This window comes from Gekko japonicus, unplaced genomic scaffold (assembly GCF_001447785.1).
Source record: "Gekko japonicus isolate JY-2015 unplaced genomic scaffold, Gekko_japonicus_V1.1 scaffold2050, whole genome shotgun sequence".
Taxonomy (NCBI): domain Eukaryota; kingdom Metazoa; phylum Chordata; class Lepidosauria; order Squamata; family Gekkonidae; genus Gekko; species Gekko japonicus.
The window spans coordinates 39,799-56,279 of NW_015167113.1; the positions used below are offsets into that span (position 1 = coordinate 39,799).

A 16,481-nucleotide genomic window follows, 5' to 3' on the forward strand; every position below is an offset into this window, starting at 1 on the left:
CTTTCCCTGCTTTAAAATTCCAGGGGCCCCCCCCCCCCCAATTTTCAGTTGGCAACACTGGGAAATTTGGAGGAGCACTGGGGGAAAAAACCTCCCATGAAATATTTTCTCCTTTTGAGTGAGAAAAATTGGGTTTTTTTAAAACAAGGGTTTTCTCACTCTAAATATAAAGCATGAAAAAGACTGAAGTCCCCCCAATTTTTCCAGTGGAAATGTTGGGAGATTATGCTGTCCCCCGCCTCAGCCTTCAGAGACTGCACCATCGATTTAGAGACAATTAGAGAGGTCAGGACACACAGAGCATCCTTTCCTTCCTGCTATTTGCTACTATCTTTTTGAAGTAGAATGCTGTTCTTAGGGAAGAGAGTTCTCTTTCCGGCTTGACAGTCTCTCTCTCTCTCACACACAAATTCTCTTTCCAGCTTGACAGACTCTCTCTCTCACACACACAAAGAAGGAGCACACACTCTCCATCTTTGCCACCATAGATGCAGGAAATGCATTCTCCATCTGCATCCATCTAGCTAGTTAGACTACATTCAAGTCCTATCCCTCGACCTGCGCTATCTAGAATGTAGTTCCTTGAATAAAGATTTCTTATTAGTTTGAAACTGATAAGTGGCTCCGTGTAACTCTGTACGTTTGTTAGCACCCACAGTACTCAGAAACGACTGCTGTGCATAGTCTAGTGCATGATGCTACCAATAGAGATTCCTGGCTGTACCATACCAGTGAATCTAACAAGTTCCAGGTTGGGAGATCCCTGGAGATCTGGGGGTGCAGCCTGGCCAGGGAGGAGTTTCGGGAGGGGCGGGGACTCAGTGGGTTACAACGCTGTAGAGTCCACCCTCCAAAGCAGCCATTTTCTCCAGGGGAGCTGATCTCTGTCGTCTGGAGAGCAGTTGTACTTCTGGGAGATCTCCAGGCCACACCCGGCCATTGGCAATCTTACCCCTCCCCAGTCCCAGGAAACACCCCGACGTGCCGGAGCAAATGCCGGTGGGACAGTTGAGGCCAGAAGCCCAGGGGAGGAAGTGGGGGAGGAGGAAGTGGGTTGGGCCTGTGGGGAGGAATGGACAGTCCCGGTCTCTCCACCCTCTCTGGGTCGTGAGTTGCGTGGGTCAGGACTTACCTGGGCAGGCAGCTGTGTTGCAGCTCTCGGACTGTGACCGCGGCCCCTGGCAGCGCTGCGCTCCTGCAGGGTGGCGGGCAGAGCGCCATCGCACACGGAAGCCCCCACTGCAGGGCTCACGACATGGGCTCCAGGGACTCCACTCACTCCACAGGCAGAAGTCTGGCAGGGCGCAACACCCCCCCCCAAAAAAGAGGAGCTCAAGCCCGCCAGCCAGCCACACAGCTCCGTGCGGGGCTGAGCTGGCCCACCTTCGAGGACCTTTCGCGTCTTTGACAGACTAGTTGCCCCGGTAGAGTCCTGGGGGGGTTGGGGGAGCTGCTTCACTGTAGGCAAAGCTCCCCAGGGTGCCCTAGACAAACTCCAAGGGCACCAGATGGGGGTCAGGGAAAGGAGGGGGGGGGAGAGTCAGCAGCCAAAATGGAGCAGGGGCGTCAGCTGTGATCCGGAGTGGAGGACTCGTGTCCCCACCGCACCCTCCACCCCCGAGCCACCCTCCCTCACCCTGGCCCAGCCCTCTGGGGAACACCCAAGTCACCTTCGCAAGCGTGAGGGTCCGGGCAGAGGCGCTCCTGTTCCACGTCCGCCGAGCACAGGGCAGCCTGCCCTGCCCACGGCTTGCCCGTCTGGGGGTCCAGACACACCCGGTAGCGATGCTGCACGGACACCAGGGCGGAGTGGGGGTGAGGGGCCTCCACGGGCCCGTGGGGGTCCCGAGCCAGGAGGGCAGAGGCGGCGCCGGGGCTGAGGGCCATCCAGGGCAGGCAGGCGGAGCAGGGCGTCCACTCGGACCAGGCGCTGAGGGGGAGGAGGCCTGGTGGGGACAGGGGGCGGAGGAAAGACACTCATTATTATTATTATTATTATTATTATTATTATTATTATTATTAATAATAATAACATAATAATAATAATAATAACAACAACAACAACAACAACAACAACTTTCGATTTATTGATCGCTCAATCCTGCAGGGCTGCTGGCTCTGAGCGATTTACAGCTACACAAGTTTTCACAAGGAAAAGGGATCCCTTTTGTCATGGAGCCAGGGCCTTGCCTGAGGCTCAGTCCTCTGCTAAACCTATGTGATTTTAATTTGTATAGCAATTAGTAACTAGTTGACTCTTTGGTTCTGTTTCCCAGTAGGCTTCAGGACTCCGCTAAGTGCTGTGGCCTTCAGGTAAAGAGAACCCTGGACATGATTTTCGCTGCACATGACTTGGGTTTATCCATCTTCATATTAGTGGGGGAGGTTATGAGGGCGTTAAGAAAGCACTCATGTTCTAGGGTTGCAATGCCGTACGATCCAGATGGTACAGGCAGGCAGAGTTGTGCCAAACCCAGGGGTCCGTCTTTGGGGTGCCACAAGAAATTCTTGCTTGCCTTTGTGTGATTTCTAGGGCCAAAAGCTGTATCCTGTCCCCTTATACGCTGCCATGGGGGTTGGGGACCTCGGTCTGTGTCTGGTTAATTGCTACTGCATTCCTTTCTGTGCTTGTTCTGCTTTGCACCGAAATGCTTATCTATACAGATGTGCAGGAGGGAGTTGTATTGTCTGGAGTTTTCCTAGGTGCCGTGGGAGAGTGTTGGTTCTCAGCTTCAGCTACCTAACGGTCTCCTAGCATTAACCCGTGCGCAGGAGGGTGCCTTATTGGCCAGTGCTGTGGGGGGTGTGTGCATACGAATACCCTATATCCTCTTATGCCCATGGGGCTGCCGCCATTCTTAACAGTGCTTATGTTACTGCATCTATAGCTCTGCAATAAAAGTATTACCGTTCCTGAATGTGTGTACTTCGTTGTTGGCTGTGGGTTCTGACACCTGTGGTGTTTGTCAAGTGTGCCCTGCTGCTGCGTATCCACTGCAATCACCGCTAACGCCAGAGCCACCACACTGCGGTGCATTGTGAGTCAGAGCCCACTTCATCAGATGACTCATTTAGCGAGCACAAAGAGACAAAGAGACACCCCAGATTCCAAACCGCAGAAGCATGTATTTGTTTGTTTGTATGTATGTGTGTGACTGCAATCACCGCTAACGCCAGAGCCACCACACTGCGGTGCATTGTGAGTCAGAGCCCACTTCATCAGATGACTCATTTAGCGAGCACAAAGAGACAAAGAGACACCCCAGATTCCAAACCGCAGAAGCATGTATTTGTTTGTTTGTATGTATGTGTGTGGGGACGTGGAGGTTACATAAGAACATAAGAACATAAGAGACGCCAATGTTGGATCAGGCCAAAGGCCCATCCAGTCCAACACTCTGTGTCACACAGTGGCCAGAAATACCAGTGCCATCAGGAGGTCCAGCAGTGGGGCCAGGACATTAGAAGCCCTCCCACTGTTGACCCCCCCCAAGCACCAAGAAGACAGAGCATCACTTGCCCCAGAGCCCCTAGCTATACCTTGTGGCTAATAGCCACTGATGGACCTCTGCTCCATATGCTTATCTAATTCCCTTTTGAAGCCATCCATGCTTGTAGCACCCACCACTTCCTGTGGCAGTGAATTCCAAGTGTTAATCACTCTTTGGGTGAAGAAGGACGTCCTATCCCCAGCATAGCATTGGCCTTCTTTATTGCAGTCACACACTGTCTCGACATTTTCAGTGAGTTATCCACTACAACTCCAAGATCTCTCTCTTGCTCAGTCTCTGCCAGTTCAGACCCCATCAATGTGTATTTATATTTAGGATTTTTGGCTCCAATGTGCATCACCTTGCACTTGGTCACATTGAACCCCATTTGCCATGTTGACGCCCACTCGCCCATCCTTGACAGATCCCTTTGGAGTGCCTCACAATCCTCACTGGTTTTCACCACCCTGAACAACTTTGTATCATCTGCAAATTTAGCCACTTCACTGCTTACTCCCATCTCCAAATCATTTATGAACAAGTTAAAAAGCAGTGGACCAAGTACTGATCCCTGCGGTACCCCACTGCTTACCACCCTCCACTGAGAAAATTGCCCACCTACACTCACTCTCTGTTTTCTATGAACTAGCCAGTTTTTGATCCATAAAAGGACTTGTCCTTCTATCCCATGATTTTTGAGCTTACTTAGGAGCCTTTGATGAGGAACTTTATCAAAAGCTTTCTGGAAGTCAAGGTAAATAATATCTATTGGATCCCCCTTCTCAACATGTTTGTTCACCCCCTCAAAGAACACTAACAGGTTAGTGAGACAAGATCTTCCCTTACAGAAACCGTGCTGAGTCTGCCTCAATAGGTTTTGTTCATCTATGTGCCTACTAATTCTTTCCTTAATAATGGTTTCCACCAATTTACCCGGTATCGACGTCAGACTGACTGGCCTGACTGGCCTCTCTACTGTTTGCTGCTCTGGGTATAAGACTAGGGTTCCCAAGTACTTACCGCAATTCGGGGGGGGGGGACGACACATGCTCCCCGGCTGGAACATTCCTCCCTATAATGCACCATGCCATCGCCAGGAAGTGATGCCGGGCAACGCTCTGACAATGGGGCTGAAAACTCGATGGTACCACCGAGTTTCCAGCCCCATTGCTAGAGCGTTGCCCAGCTACGTGCCTATGGAATGGTCCTGGGAAGACTTATGTGTCCCCCGCCAAATCGTGGTAAGTACTTGGTAAGCCTGTATAGGACGGACAGGTCGATTCCGGCAGGAGCTCTTGCGATCCTCTCACCTTGGCAGCCTTCACTGCTGCACTGGAGCGTCCCTCGCTGGCACAGGCTGCAGAGAGGGAGCGGTCAGTTAGCGCGGCCCAAAGGCACCCAGGAGAGCACCCCCAGGTCCCGCTGCCCCCCGCATACGAGCCGCTGGCATCCTCTCACCATTCCTTGCATCCAATCCAAACCGTGTCTCCTGCTGCCAGGTACGTGGGGCCTTCCGATTGGTTGAAGTGAAGGCAGCCACACTGAGAGGGCGGGACACAGGCCCCCTTCTGCTCCACCAGGCCCTGGAGTGACAGAAAGAGACGGGGGTCCAGGAGAGGCTCTCTCAGTGGCCCCTGGGGGTTGCGGAGTAGCTGCTCGGTCACTTGTGGGGTGCGGGGATTTGGTCTCTGCAGGGCGGGGGCTTCACCAAGCCTCCTCAGGCTCAGGCAGGGGGTCTTAAATGCCCCAATCCATGGGGCCAGTGGCAAACAGGAGGGTCTTCTCTTCCTACTGTGGGATGATGGATCGCACCTTGGGGTGTTCTGTGCGTCCAGGCCTCCCCTTAACCCAGGGAAGGAGAAAATGGCACCCAGCTTAGAAATATGGTACAAGAAACTTTGGAGTCACTATTTAATGGATGCAGTCACTAACAAATTAAATTACATGTCGCAAAATCCCTCAAAATCTAATTTCACAGAGAAATGCTTCCCAATTCTTGACTACCTGTCTCATAAACAATACATCTCACCTGAATGGTCTCAATACCACAAATGGATTTAATGTCAACGGATACCTTGTTTCATAAAATCTTACACTTATCTACTTCTTTCCTATCTATTATTTGTAATATTTCTCCTCAAATCTTCGAAATTGTCTACAGTCATGCAGAAATAGTTATTGTTTGTCAATACAATGTTTTTTGTTATACCACTTTAGTAGTTCCAAACAGTTCCAAATTTTTTCAATTAAGTCCAAGATATGTTTATTACATATAGACGGGAAAAGATAGACTCTGATCTGTACTGAGCAACGTATTGTGATTCATTTAGCACGTTATAACTCTGTACATATTTTATGAATATATTTTTGATGTTATTGGAACAACACATGTTAATTGTTACATGATAAAAATTTAAAAAAAATTTAAAACCCCAGGGTAAACGAAGACTCAGCTCCAGAACCTATTTCCAGTGCTATTACCCAGCGGAGTATTTCTGAGTGTGTGCAAAGGGCAGCTGTGTGAGCTTGGGCTTCTGAGCAGACCTCGCACCCGGCTCCTGTCTGTCTTCCCATCAATCGCAGTGCTCAGGGCCCAAATGTTGGCAGCTGCTTCTTACCCATCCCGCCACAGGGAGTTCCACCCCCCCCCAAAAAAAGGTGCCCGCATCCCTGACCTGTGGGCAGTAGCAGCCAGGCAGGCAGCGGGGGATGTCCTGGCACAGCTCCGGGTGCTGGAGGGTGGAGCAGAGGCTGTCGCAGGGGGAGCCGCACTCCTGGAACTCAAAGGGGGCCTCACAGCTGGACTCTGGAAGAAGAAGGGGGTAGGCAGGGAAACAGGTTAATGCAGGACCCTCGGGGGACCCTTCCCACAATCTCTGCTATGAATGAGTGTGGTGCACGGGACACAGGCATGCCTGCATGATCTAGGTCAGGGGTCCTGGACGTAGTTCCCTCTAAGCTGCACCAGGGGGTGCTGGTGCACAAATTTTAACAGGCAGCGCAGGGACTCCTGCTCCAGCCCACAAGGCATTTTTCCCTCCATTGGAAACGATGGAGGATGGGGGCACCTCCTTTGGGGGTCCATAGAATTGGACCCCTCAGTCCAATCTTTTTTAAACTTGGGAAGAGGGGTTCAGGAGAGGCACCATCAGCTATCCTGCAAATATGGTACCTTTATCTAAAAAAACCCCAAAACACTCCAGCCCCCAGAGCCTCAGATATCCCCAGATCGATTCTCCATTATAACCTATGGGGCCCATTGCATTCCCCTATTATGCTTTTCAGTATGATGTGTAAGCTGCTTTGAGTGGGAGTGGGGAAAGTGGGATATAAAAATATGAATAAATAAGTAGTCTGGGCAGGTTGATAACATTTAAGCCCCTTCCTGTTTGTGAGGTTAGGGTTCGACAGTGATTGTTCCACCTCTGTTATACTTGACCTGTAATTTGTCATATTTTACTAAAAACACAAGGTAGACTACAAGAGTCCTCCCATTCCCCTAGTGCTGGTATGTTTTCTAAGGCTCAGCACAGGGCGAGGGTCCGAGGTCATGTCTACCAATACAGTGGAAAGGGGGAGGGGTGGAATTTGACTTGATTCTGTTTTCTCTTATGTTTAAATTATTCTTAAAATATAGTTTAAATATAATTTTAAAGAATTTATTCTGAGACTTTAACAAGGTTATGGAAGCAATCATCTAAAAAACTAATTTACCCAATGGTCAAATGTGGACTCGCTCACAACTTTAATGCTACTAGCTTTCTTCGTTCACGAGGTAGAATTTCTGCTCACAACACTGTGGAGCTTAGGGGGAACTCCTGGATCTTTTTGAGCCTGCGGGCGCCTTTGGAATTCTGACATAGCGTGGTGGGCCAAGCCACAAAATGGCTGCCGCAAGAGGTAGACCCACCCACAAAATGGCTGCCACATCTTACCTTTAGGTACACAGTGAAGATCCTTGTGCTGTGGTGGCAGTTGCTGCTAAAATGACGTTTTAAACAATCTGCCCAGCCAATCAAATCTCCAGTGGCCAATCAGAAGCCTTGCTGGGCAAAAGCCCCACCTGGCCCCGCCCACTTTCTAAAAATACTTGGCAGGCACCATGTTGGCCACCCCCTAGGCGAATCCTAGGCAGGCACCCACCTGGACATTACCTACAGGCTGTCCCTGCAGACGGTGCCCCTCTGATGTCAGATCTGGGGCCAAGCTGGGATTTCCGCTTGGGCCTGCCTTATCTCAACACAGAATGTTGCCCCCCCCCACTTTCCCTCCAAGTATGCCCACGGGGCGGGTGGTGGAGGAGAGGGTTCTCTCACCCGAGCACTGGGAATAGTCACACATGCGGAACTGCCCATCCAAGCCCACGCAGGGCTCCCCGTCAGGCTCCAGGCCCTGCTGGTTCCGGTATCGCTGCTGTACCAGGAAGCTGCACGAACACTCAGTCCACCGCGTCCAGGAACTCCAGGGACAATCTGGGGGGAGGAAGGGGAGCAGAGGAGAAGGGGGGGCAGCTGGCCAGCATCCCACCAGTCAGGTACTTAGATGTACTTAGATGTACAGTCCGGGCCGTGTGTGTGTGTGTGTGTGTGTTTCATGGTGGGTGACAGCTGATTAAGAAATCTCTGCGTCCAAAAACAACAGCACAGCTTTCGGGACCAGGGTTCAGGCCCAGACCATTCAGAAGTTCAAGGAAAAGCCAGAATCATTCTCTGAAGGCCCGTTAAGGCAGGAGGCATGCCCCATCTCCACCCCACCTTGTGCAAACTCTAGAGAGGACGGGGATCCTGTGTTTGCCTGGAGAAAGGCTGTTATCCGGGGGCAGATCTGGCCTGAGCAAACAAGGATGGAGGCTGGCTGAAGAAAGGGGCAGCCTGGGGTTCTTCACAACTCTGCTCACCTTCGCAGGCCCAGAGATAGCACGCCTGCATATCCTGGCGGGTCTCATTCTTGCAAGGAACCCCAGTTGCCTCAGAGGGCGGGCAGGCACACACCCCTGTACGGGCGGTCAAGCCCGTGCCACAGGACCTTGAACACTGACTCCAGGGGGACCACTGGCAGAGCTCAGCCCCTGCGGGGGAGGGGGGAAGGGAGGAAAGGAGGGAAAAGCAGCTGGTAAAGGACAGTGGCATTTCTTGGGTCTGCAGAAATATGTTAGTCTGTTACTGTGAATGAAGCTTGAGCTGCTCCAAGGTTTTTTCCTGTTTGTTCTTATACCTCTCTTGCCGTGGTACACTGTCCCTGAACACAGACGCTCCATTGTGTTAGGTAGAAAAGAGCGAGAGTCCAGTAGCACCTTAAAGACTGACATTTGTGGCAAGGGAGGAGCTCTTGAGGGTAATCGCTCACTTCTTCAGATACGGTTAAGGTTCTAACGGCTAATACTGCCAGTCCTGGACACCAGGAAGTGACCACTCCCTTTTAAAAACCACTTCCACTGGTGTGTCTATAAATGGCAATGAACTTTCCCCACAAATCCCTGCATCCTGAACTGCCTGCCTGTGATCAGTTGTCTTGGCCCCTGTGTGAGACTGGAGGCTGGACTAGATGGACCTGCACTGGTCTGACCCAGCAGGGCTCTTCTGAGGTTCTTATCAGGGGAAGGCCTCGGCCTCTCTGCCCTGTTGCTGGCCCTCCAGAGGAACTGGCTGGCCACTGTGTGAGACGGGAGGCTGGACTAGATGGACCCTCACTGGTCTGACCCAGCAGGGCTCTTCTGAGGTTCTTACCATGGGAAGGCCTTGGCCTCTCTGCCTTGTTGTTGGCCCTCCAGAGGAACTAGTTGGCCACTGTGTGAGACGGGATGCTGGACTAGATGGACCCTCCCTGGTCTGATCCAGCAGGGCTCTTCTGAGGTTCTTATCAGGGGAAGGCCTCGGCCTCTCTGCCCTGTAGTTGGCCCTCCAGAGGAACTGGCTGGACCCTGTGTGAGACAGAAGGCTGGACTGGATGGACCCTCAGTGGTCTGATCCAGCAGGGCTCTTCTGGTGTTCTTCTCAGGGGAGGGCCTCGGCCTCTCTGCCCTGTTGCTGGCCCTCCAGAGGAACTGGCTGGCCCCTGTGTGAGACAGGAGGCTGGACTAGATGGACCTTCCCTGGTCTGATCCAGCAGGGCTCTTCTGATGTTCTTATCAGGGGAAGGCCTCGGCCTCTCTGCCCTGTTGTTGGCCCTCCAGAGGAACTGGCTGGCCCCTGTGAGAGACGGGAGGCTGGACTAGAGGGACCCTCCCTGGACTGATCCAGCAGGGCTCTTCTGATATTCTTATGTCAATTAGAACACATAAAATACAGCCAAAGTGTAGGATCATTTAAAAACACATTAAGGAAATCCATGCCAACAATGGAAATGCCAGGGTAGGCCTTCAGAGGTTAGGAGTTCCAGAGCCGTGGTGGCCACCACAGAAAAGGCCCTTCCCAATTCAATGGGGCGGTCCACTGACTTCCACTCCTACCATCAGGCCCATTCCGCCACCCCCTGGCTGTCCCTTAATCCACTTGCAGAGCTCATCTTTGACCCCCTCCCCTCTGCATCCCTCTCTGGTTGGTCAGATATGAACTGAACCCCCCCGCCCCGCCCCCAGGGTTGCCAGCCTCCATCTGGGGCCTGGAAATATCTTGGAATTACAGACGTTCTCCAGACAGCATAAATCAGGATGGGCAGCCGCCGTGTTTTAGTCCGTCTATAGCAGTGAAAAAGGACAAGCGTTCAGGAGCACCCTAAAGACTGACAAAATTTGTGGCAGGGGACTCCGTAGAATCATCCCCTCCCCTCCCCAAACGCCTCTCCCAAGTCTCCAGGAATTTACTGGCCCAGAGTTGGCAACCCTACTGCCCCACCTGGGCACTGCTTCTTGTCTTTTTGCACAAGGCGGGGGGGGGGGCATCCGACAAAGAGAAGTCCTTCGGGGTCTCATCCCTGCAGGAGCAGCATCTGTGCCCACTGGCGCCCTCACCTGGGCAAGGCTGGGCGGTGCAGTTCTGAGCCTGCGTCTCAGGGCCGGGGCAGGGGGAGCCATTGTTGCGTGGTGGGGGGTTGATGCATGCCCGGGTGCGGATCTGGGTGCCGCGGCCGCAGGTGACAGGGCAGTCGGACCAGGGCGACCAGGGGGTCCAGGCTCCATGAACTGTCGGTGTAGAAGAGAAACAATTTTTAATTTTTGTTATTTTTTGGATTGTATTCCACCCTCCCCTTGACGGATGAGTTCTGTCAAGGGGTTGATGTGGCAGACCACGGCGGGAGGAGGCTGTGCCCATACCAACCTCACCCAAACTATCTCCCAACTAGAGATTCGCTGGCGGTCCAGCCTTTCACTGTTCATTCCAAATCAAGGTGTGAGAGAGGCAGCCCACTTGTTCACACCTAACACCCGCCCCTCTGATTCCTCAGTCTCGATCAGTGTTCCCTCTAAGCTGAGTCAGTGTGAGCTAGCTCACAGTGTTTTAGCCTCCGACTCACCCATTTTTACCTTAGCTCAGGAAGGATGGCTGCAGAGCAAATTAATTTCTGTAGGAGCCAAATCCCTTGCTCACAACTCTAATGCCAGCAGCTCACAAAGTAGGATTTTCGCTCACAAGACTCCACAGCTTAGAGGGAGCATTGGTCCCGAGTGAGGTTTTCCCCTGGCAAGCTGTCTGGTCCCTTCCTGCGTAGAAGCTATACTGTCTGTCAATACGCCGTGACTTCCTCCTGCCAGGTTAGAATGTTTGTGAACAGAGCCTCTTGAGGAAGTCGGCCCATCAGCTGTTCTAGCTCCGTACTGCTTATCCTGGCAGGCAGCATCTTTCTCCAGGTCCTTCCCAGCACCGGGGACTGAACCTGGGGCCTTGTGCATGTCTAGTCCTGCTTTCACGTGGCACGCTGGAGCCAAACCGGCTTCCGAAGAGAACTGAGCCTGCCCTTCCAACGCTGCCCCCCCCCCTAACGTGTCACCAGTGATGAATCCACCGGTGCTCTAGAGGCATCATGTGCTGATGCCCTTGCCAAAGCTGCAGAGCCAACTCACCTGCACATGCAATGTCCATGCAGTAGACGCCCTCCGGGGTGCAGATGCTGGGGAAGGGGGCAGAGGACAGCATCAGTGCCAGGGGTGGACGACCCCTGCTCCACCCAGCCCAGGAGCTCTGCAAAAGGGCAGTTGCCCAGCTTAGCTCAGGGCAAAAATATTTGCATAATACGGAGAGGACTTTCAACAGCATGGGTCACAACCTGTCAGTCTTGATGGAGCTATTGCAGGCATTCCGGGCTACGGAATGGAGCTATTGCAAGCATTACAAGGGTTACAGGATGGAGCTATTGCAGGCATTCTGGGCTACGGAATGGAGCTATTGCAGGCATTCCGGGCTACCGAACTGAGCTCTTTCAGGCATTCTGGGCTACAGAACAGAGCTATTTCAGGCATTCTGTACTACAGAACGGAGCTATTTCAGGCATTCCAGGCTACAGAATGGAGCTGTTGCAAGCATTCTGGGAAACAGAATGGAGCTATTGCAAGCACTGAGGGTTACAGGATGGAGCTATTGAAAGCATTCTGGGATACAGAATGGAGCTATTACAGGCATTCATGGCTACAGGATGGAGCTATTACAGGCATTCAGGGCTACAGAATGGAGCTATTGCAAGCATTCAGGGTTACAAAATGTAGCTATTGCAAGCATTTGGGGCTATGGAATGGAGCTGTTGCAAGCATTCAGGGTTACAAAATGTAGCTATTGCAGGTGTTCCGGGCTACAGAAGCCCACACTGACTACAATAGGAGGCACACAGAGGTGCTCCTTGGGGGCCTCCTCGGCAGCAGCCACGAACCATTGCTGGCACTCTCCCAGAAGCCACATGCTACCCAGCTGCATCTCTTCGTCCTCGCGCAAACACAGCGGAGGGCAGGGGCCCGGGGCACAGTGGCGGGTCTGCAGCTGCTCTTTCAGGCACTCTGAGTCCCATGAGCCAGACGTGGCGGTCCTGAAGGGGTGACAGAGAGAGAGAGAGGCTCTTATGCCAGGCCAGAGGGCCACAGCAAGTAATCATACCAGGCACTGGGATTGCAGCACAAAAGGAAATAGGAGAGGCAGAAAGAGAGAGAGGGAGCAGCACTCCTGAACAATATCTGCATTACTCCTATAAATCCTCAAAAAATTCTACCTATCACCCCCACTCCTCACTCCCACCCATGTCATGGTCTGGCTCTAGTCTGCCAGATACAAGACCCCCCAAAACAACCCAGCAGTTATCTCCCCTGCCCTTTCCCAAGGAGGGCCGGTGCCAGAGGGGGCTCCCATTGCAGAGAGACTTTGGTCTGCTGCCCCCTCCCCAGCCTGCTCACCTGAAGCGGGTGTGTCGGCCGCTCCCGCAGGTGGCGCTGCAGGGGGACCAGGTAGACCAGAGGCTCCAGGCACAGTCGCCAGGGGGGCAGGTGTCATTGGTGCAGAGGAGTCGCCCCTCGGTGCAGGAGCAGTTGTTGCAGCCATCATCATGGGTGCTGCCTGGTGCCCAGCTGTGCCCCTGGGCATCGGTGCACTCGCAGTGGTCTGGAGAGATGCAGGCGCCGTCCTGCTCCAGCGTCCCTGGGGGCGGGGAGACTCTTCAGGATGGGAGAGGCTCAGGGGCCTCTGCCCAAGACCCACAACGGTCTACAGGAGATCAGCCATGTTGCTTGGAATTCAGCCCAGTTTATTTATTTATTGTCTTTACTGCTTTTGCAACCAGAGTCATAAACAGCAAAACCTCATCCCACAATAAGCCTCGTTCCACAGGAAAACATGGAAGAATTTAAAGGTTGTGACTGCAGAAGTTGTCATGTGATTTGACAACAGCTGCTAGAAGTTTTGCCACACGCAGAGTAGTTTGTTTGTCTCTAAGAATTCAGCCCAGTTTAAACTCTGGAATGCTACAGCCAGTGAGGCATCGTGATTTGCATGTAGGAGCAAGGGCGGGGAAGACCCAGGTTCAAATCCCCACTCAGAATGAGGCTCAGTGAGTGACCCTGGGCTAGCCTCTCCTTCATGGCTCAGTGGCAGAGCCTCTGCTTGGCATGCAGAAGGGTTTGGGGTTCAGTCCCCAGCAGCACCTCCAGTTGAAAGGACCAGGCAGGTGGTGACGTGAAAGACCCTCTGCCTGAGACCCTGGAGAACAGCTGCCAGATCGAGAGTAGACAAGACTGACCCTGATGGAGAGAGGGTCTGATTCACTACAAAGCCGCCTCATTTGATCACTGCTCGTCATCTGCCACCCTGCAGTCTGGCCTCCTCACAGGTCAGGTGTGTGGGGTGGCTGAACACACGAAGCCGCCTTATGCTGAATCAGACTCCTGGTCCATCCAGGTCAGTCTTGCCTGCTCAGACCAGCAGCCGCTCTCCAGGGTCTTCCCCATCACCCCCTGCCTGGTCCTTTTGTCTGGAGAGGCTGCCAGGGATTGAACCTGGGACCTTCTGCGTGCCAAGCAGAGGCTCTGCCACTGAGCCACGGCCCAAGCTGTGTTATACCAAGACAGACCTCAAAGTGCACGTCAGCCTTTCTTCCTCTGACTGGCAGCCAATGCTCCCTCTCAGCTGTGGAGTCCTGTGAGCAAAAACTCTACTTTGGGAGCTCCTGGCATTAAAGTTGTGAGCGAGCCATTTGGCTACTGCATCAATTAGTTTACTCTGGAGCCCTCCTTCCTGAGCAAAGACAAAAATGTGTGAGCCAGAGGCTAAAAAACTGTAAGCTAGCTCACGCTAACTCAGCTTAGAGGGAACATTGCGTCTCCAGGGTCTCAGGCAGAAAGAGGTCTTTCACATCATCTACTGCCAGATCCTTTAACTGGAGAGGCTGCCGGGGAATGAACCCGGGACCTTCTGCATGCCAGGCAGGTGCTCTACCCCTGAGCCACGGCCACTCCCCAACAGGGAGAGGGAGGCCTCGTCTGCAGTTGCACCACAACTCTGGAACTCACTGCTGCCCTCTTCATTTCAGGCGCCAGATGAGTGTCTCTTTTCACTCAGGACTCAGAGATCTGCAGACTTATGTTGCTGTTATTGGGCTTCTAAGGTCTTTCTAGGCTGTTTATCTGTGCGTGTTTTCTGGGCTGTGGATGGGCATGCTGCTTAAAGCGCTAGCAAATTCGTTGCTTGGTTGATTCAGGTGGGGTCAGCCGTGCTGGTCTAAAGCAGCGGAACAAAGTTTGAGTCCAGCCGGGCACCTTTAAGACCAACAAAGGTTTATTCAAGGTGTGAGCTTTCGTGTGCACTGCCCCGCTGGACTCTGACTTTGTTTCATCGTTTGGTTGTGATTTCAACTGCTGCGCACTCTGTTTGCAACAATCTCAAGTCGTCGTCCACTGGCCAGCCGCTCAGCAAGAGTATACAAGCAGGATGGAAACCTTTGGACAAAGACACAGATAGAAGTCTGCTCCCAAAAGACCACCCCCTTGGCCCCAAAGGCCCCCCAAGAAGCTTGTTGGCCTGGCTCCCAGCACAGCGGTGGAGTGCCGCTCTGAGAGCTTTCCTATTTCCAAGCAGAAGACACAGAGGAATGTGTAAGGAGGCATAACCTACCATCTGGGCATCGGCAGCCAGGTTCACAGTCCTCCCCGTCCTGGCACACAATGCCTTCTTGGAGGTCCCAGCAGTGGCGCGGGCACTTACTGGCACAGTCTGTCTGGTGCATCCCTGGCGGGCAGCTCTCTTCTGCGGGGTGGGGGAGGAGAGGAGTCGTTTACTGAGCAGCTGGACCGGCACAGGGAGGTGTGGGGGGGGGCTGGAGGAGCATTCAAGAGGCCTGGCCTGCCGGGGCTGCTCAGCTCAGAGGCAGGGACGGCAGGCATCGGCTTGTCCACCTCCTTCTCCTCCTCCTCCACTGCCGGCAGCCGGATCCGAGCCCCCTGCTTGCTGGTGCAGGAGGAGGAGTTGGGCAGGCCCCTTCCCGGCAGCTGCTGGCCAGGCCCAAGTGCCACAGCCCCCGGAGTGCTGCCAGAGCTCAGCCTGCTCCTAGGGCTGCCAACTCCTGCTTGGGAGATCCCTGGAGACTTGGGAGCGATACCTGGGGAAGGTGTCGTTGGGCAGGGCAGGGAGCTCCGTGGGCCTCTCCGTGATCTGGAGAACTGTTGCTGTTGTTCTGGGAGGACTCCAGGCCCCACTTGGAGGTTGGCAACCCTACTCGCTCTTGGTGGCTGTTGCCCCTCGGGGACGTCCTGGGTGCTGCTGACTGACCCGCCCTACTCCAATCCACCCTCCTGCACGGCCCTCGGAGAGATGTCCTCCCCACTCACCACAGGGCTGAGGGTTGCAGACCCGCACGTGGTACTTCTCGCCAGGGCAGGGGCGCCCTCCGTTCTTGGGTGGGGGGCTGGTGCAAATCCGCGTGCGTGCTGAGCGTCCCCCGCCACAGCTGCGGTCGCACCAGGACCAGGGGCTCCACTTGGACCAGGCGCCGTCCACTGCAGAGGAGAAACAAGAGGCCACGTGGTGACTGGCAGAGCAGCCAGGATGCCAACTCTGCCCACTGAGGGGCCACACAGGGCCTCCTTCACTCCCCCAGCTGCAGGAGAGCAGGAGGCTGCCTCCAGGGACGTTTGAATCGAGGGTGATGGCAAAGGGAGACCGGACGACTGGGGGCTGCTAGACCGGAGGTAGAAACAGAACCTGCAGAGGCAGGGAAGGAAGAAGGACGAGGAGGACGAGGAGGAGGACGAGGAGAAGAGATTGGATTTATACCCTGCACTTCACTACCCAAAGGAGTCTCAGAGTGGTTTACAATCTCCTTCCCTTCCCCTCCCCACAACAGAAACCCTGGGAGGGAGGGTGGGGCTGGGAGAGTTCTCTCGATGACTGCCCTTGAGAGAACAGCTCTGAGAGAACTTCTGACTGACCCCAGGTCACACCAGCAGCTGCATGTGGAAGAGTGGGGAATCAAGCCTGGTTCTCCCAGATTAGAAGAAGAAGAGATTGGATTTATACCCTGCCCTTCACTACCCATAGGAGTCTCAGAAGGGCTTACAAACTCCTTTCCCTTCCTCTCCACTCC

The 16,481-nt window shown here is 53.7% G+C and overlaps 1 protein-coding gene across 1 annotated transcript in view; it reads right to left on the bottom strand.

The window, feature by feature from the left end:
* Positions 1-16,481, bottom strand: part of SSPO (SCO-spondin) — a 184,388-nt gene that overhangs the window by 15,078 nt on the left and 152,829 nt on the right. Inside the window, exons 85-97 of the mRNA XM_015412955.1 lie at positions 15,727-15,894; positions 15,014-15,145; positions 12,805-13,045; positions 12,291-12,443; positions 11,491-11,537; positions 10,441-10,611; positions 8,389-8,559; positions 7,808-7,963; positions 6,167-6,297; positions 4,950-5,074; positions 4,802-4,848; positions 1,671-1,946; positions 1,133-1,294 (exon numbers count right to left, since the gene is read on the bottom strand). Of these exons, the coding sequence (XP_015268441.1) occupies positions 1,133-1,294; positions 1,671-1,946; positions 4,802-4,848; positions 4,950-5,074; positions 6,167-6,297; positions 7,808-7,963; positions 8,389-8,559; positions 10,441-10,611; positions 11,491-11,537; positions 12,291-12,443; positions 12,805-13,045; positions 15,014-15,145; positions 15,727-15,894 (1,980 nt within the window). The remainder of the gene's footprint in view (positions 1-1,132; positions 1,295-1,670; positions 1,947-4,801; positions 4,849-4,949; positions 5,075-6,166; positions 6,298-7,807; positions 7,964-8,388; positions 8,560-10,440; positions 10,612-11,490; positions 11,538-12,290; positions 12,444-12,804; positions 13,046-15,013; positions 15,146-15,726; positions 15,895-16,481) is intronic.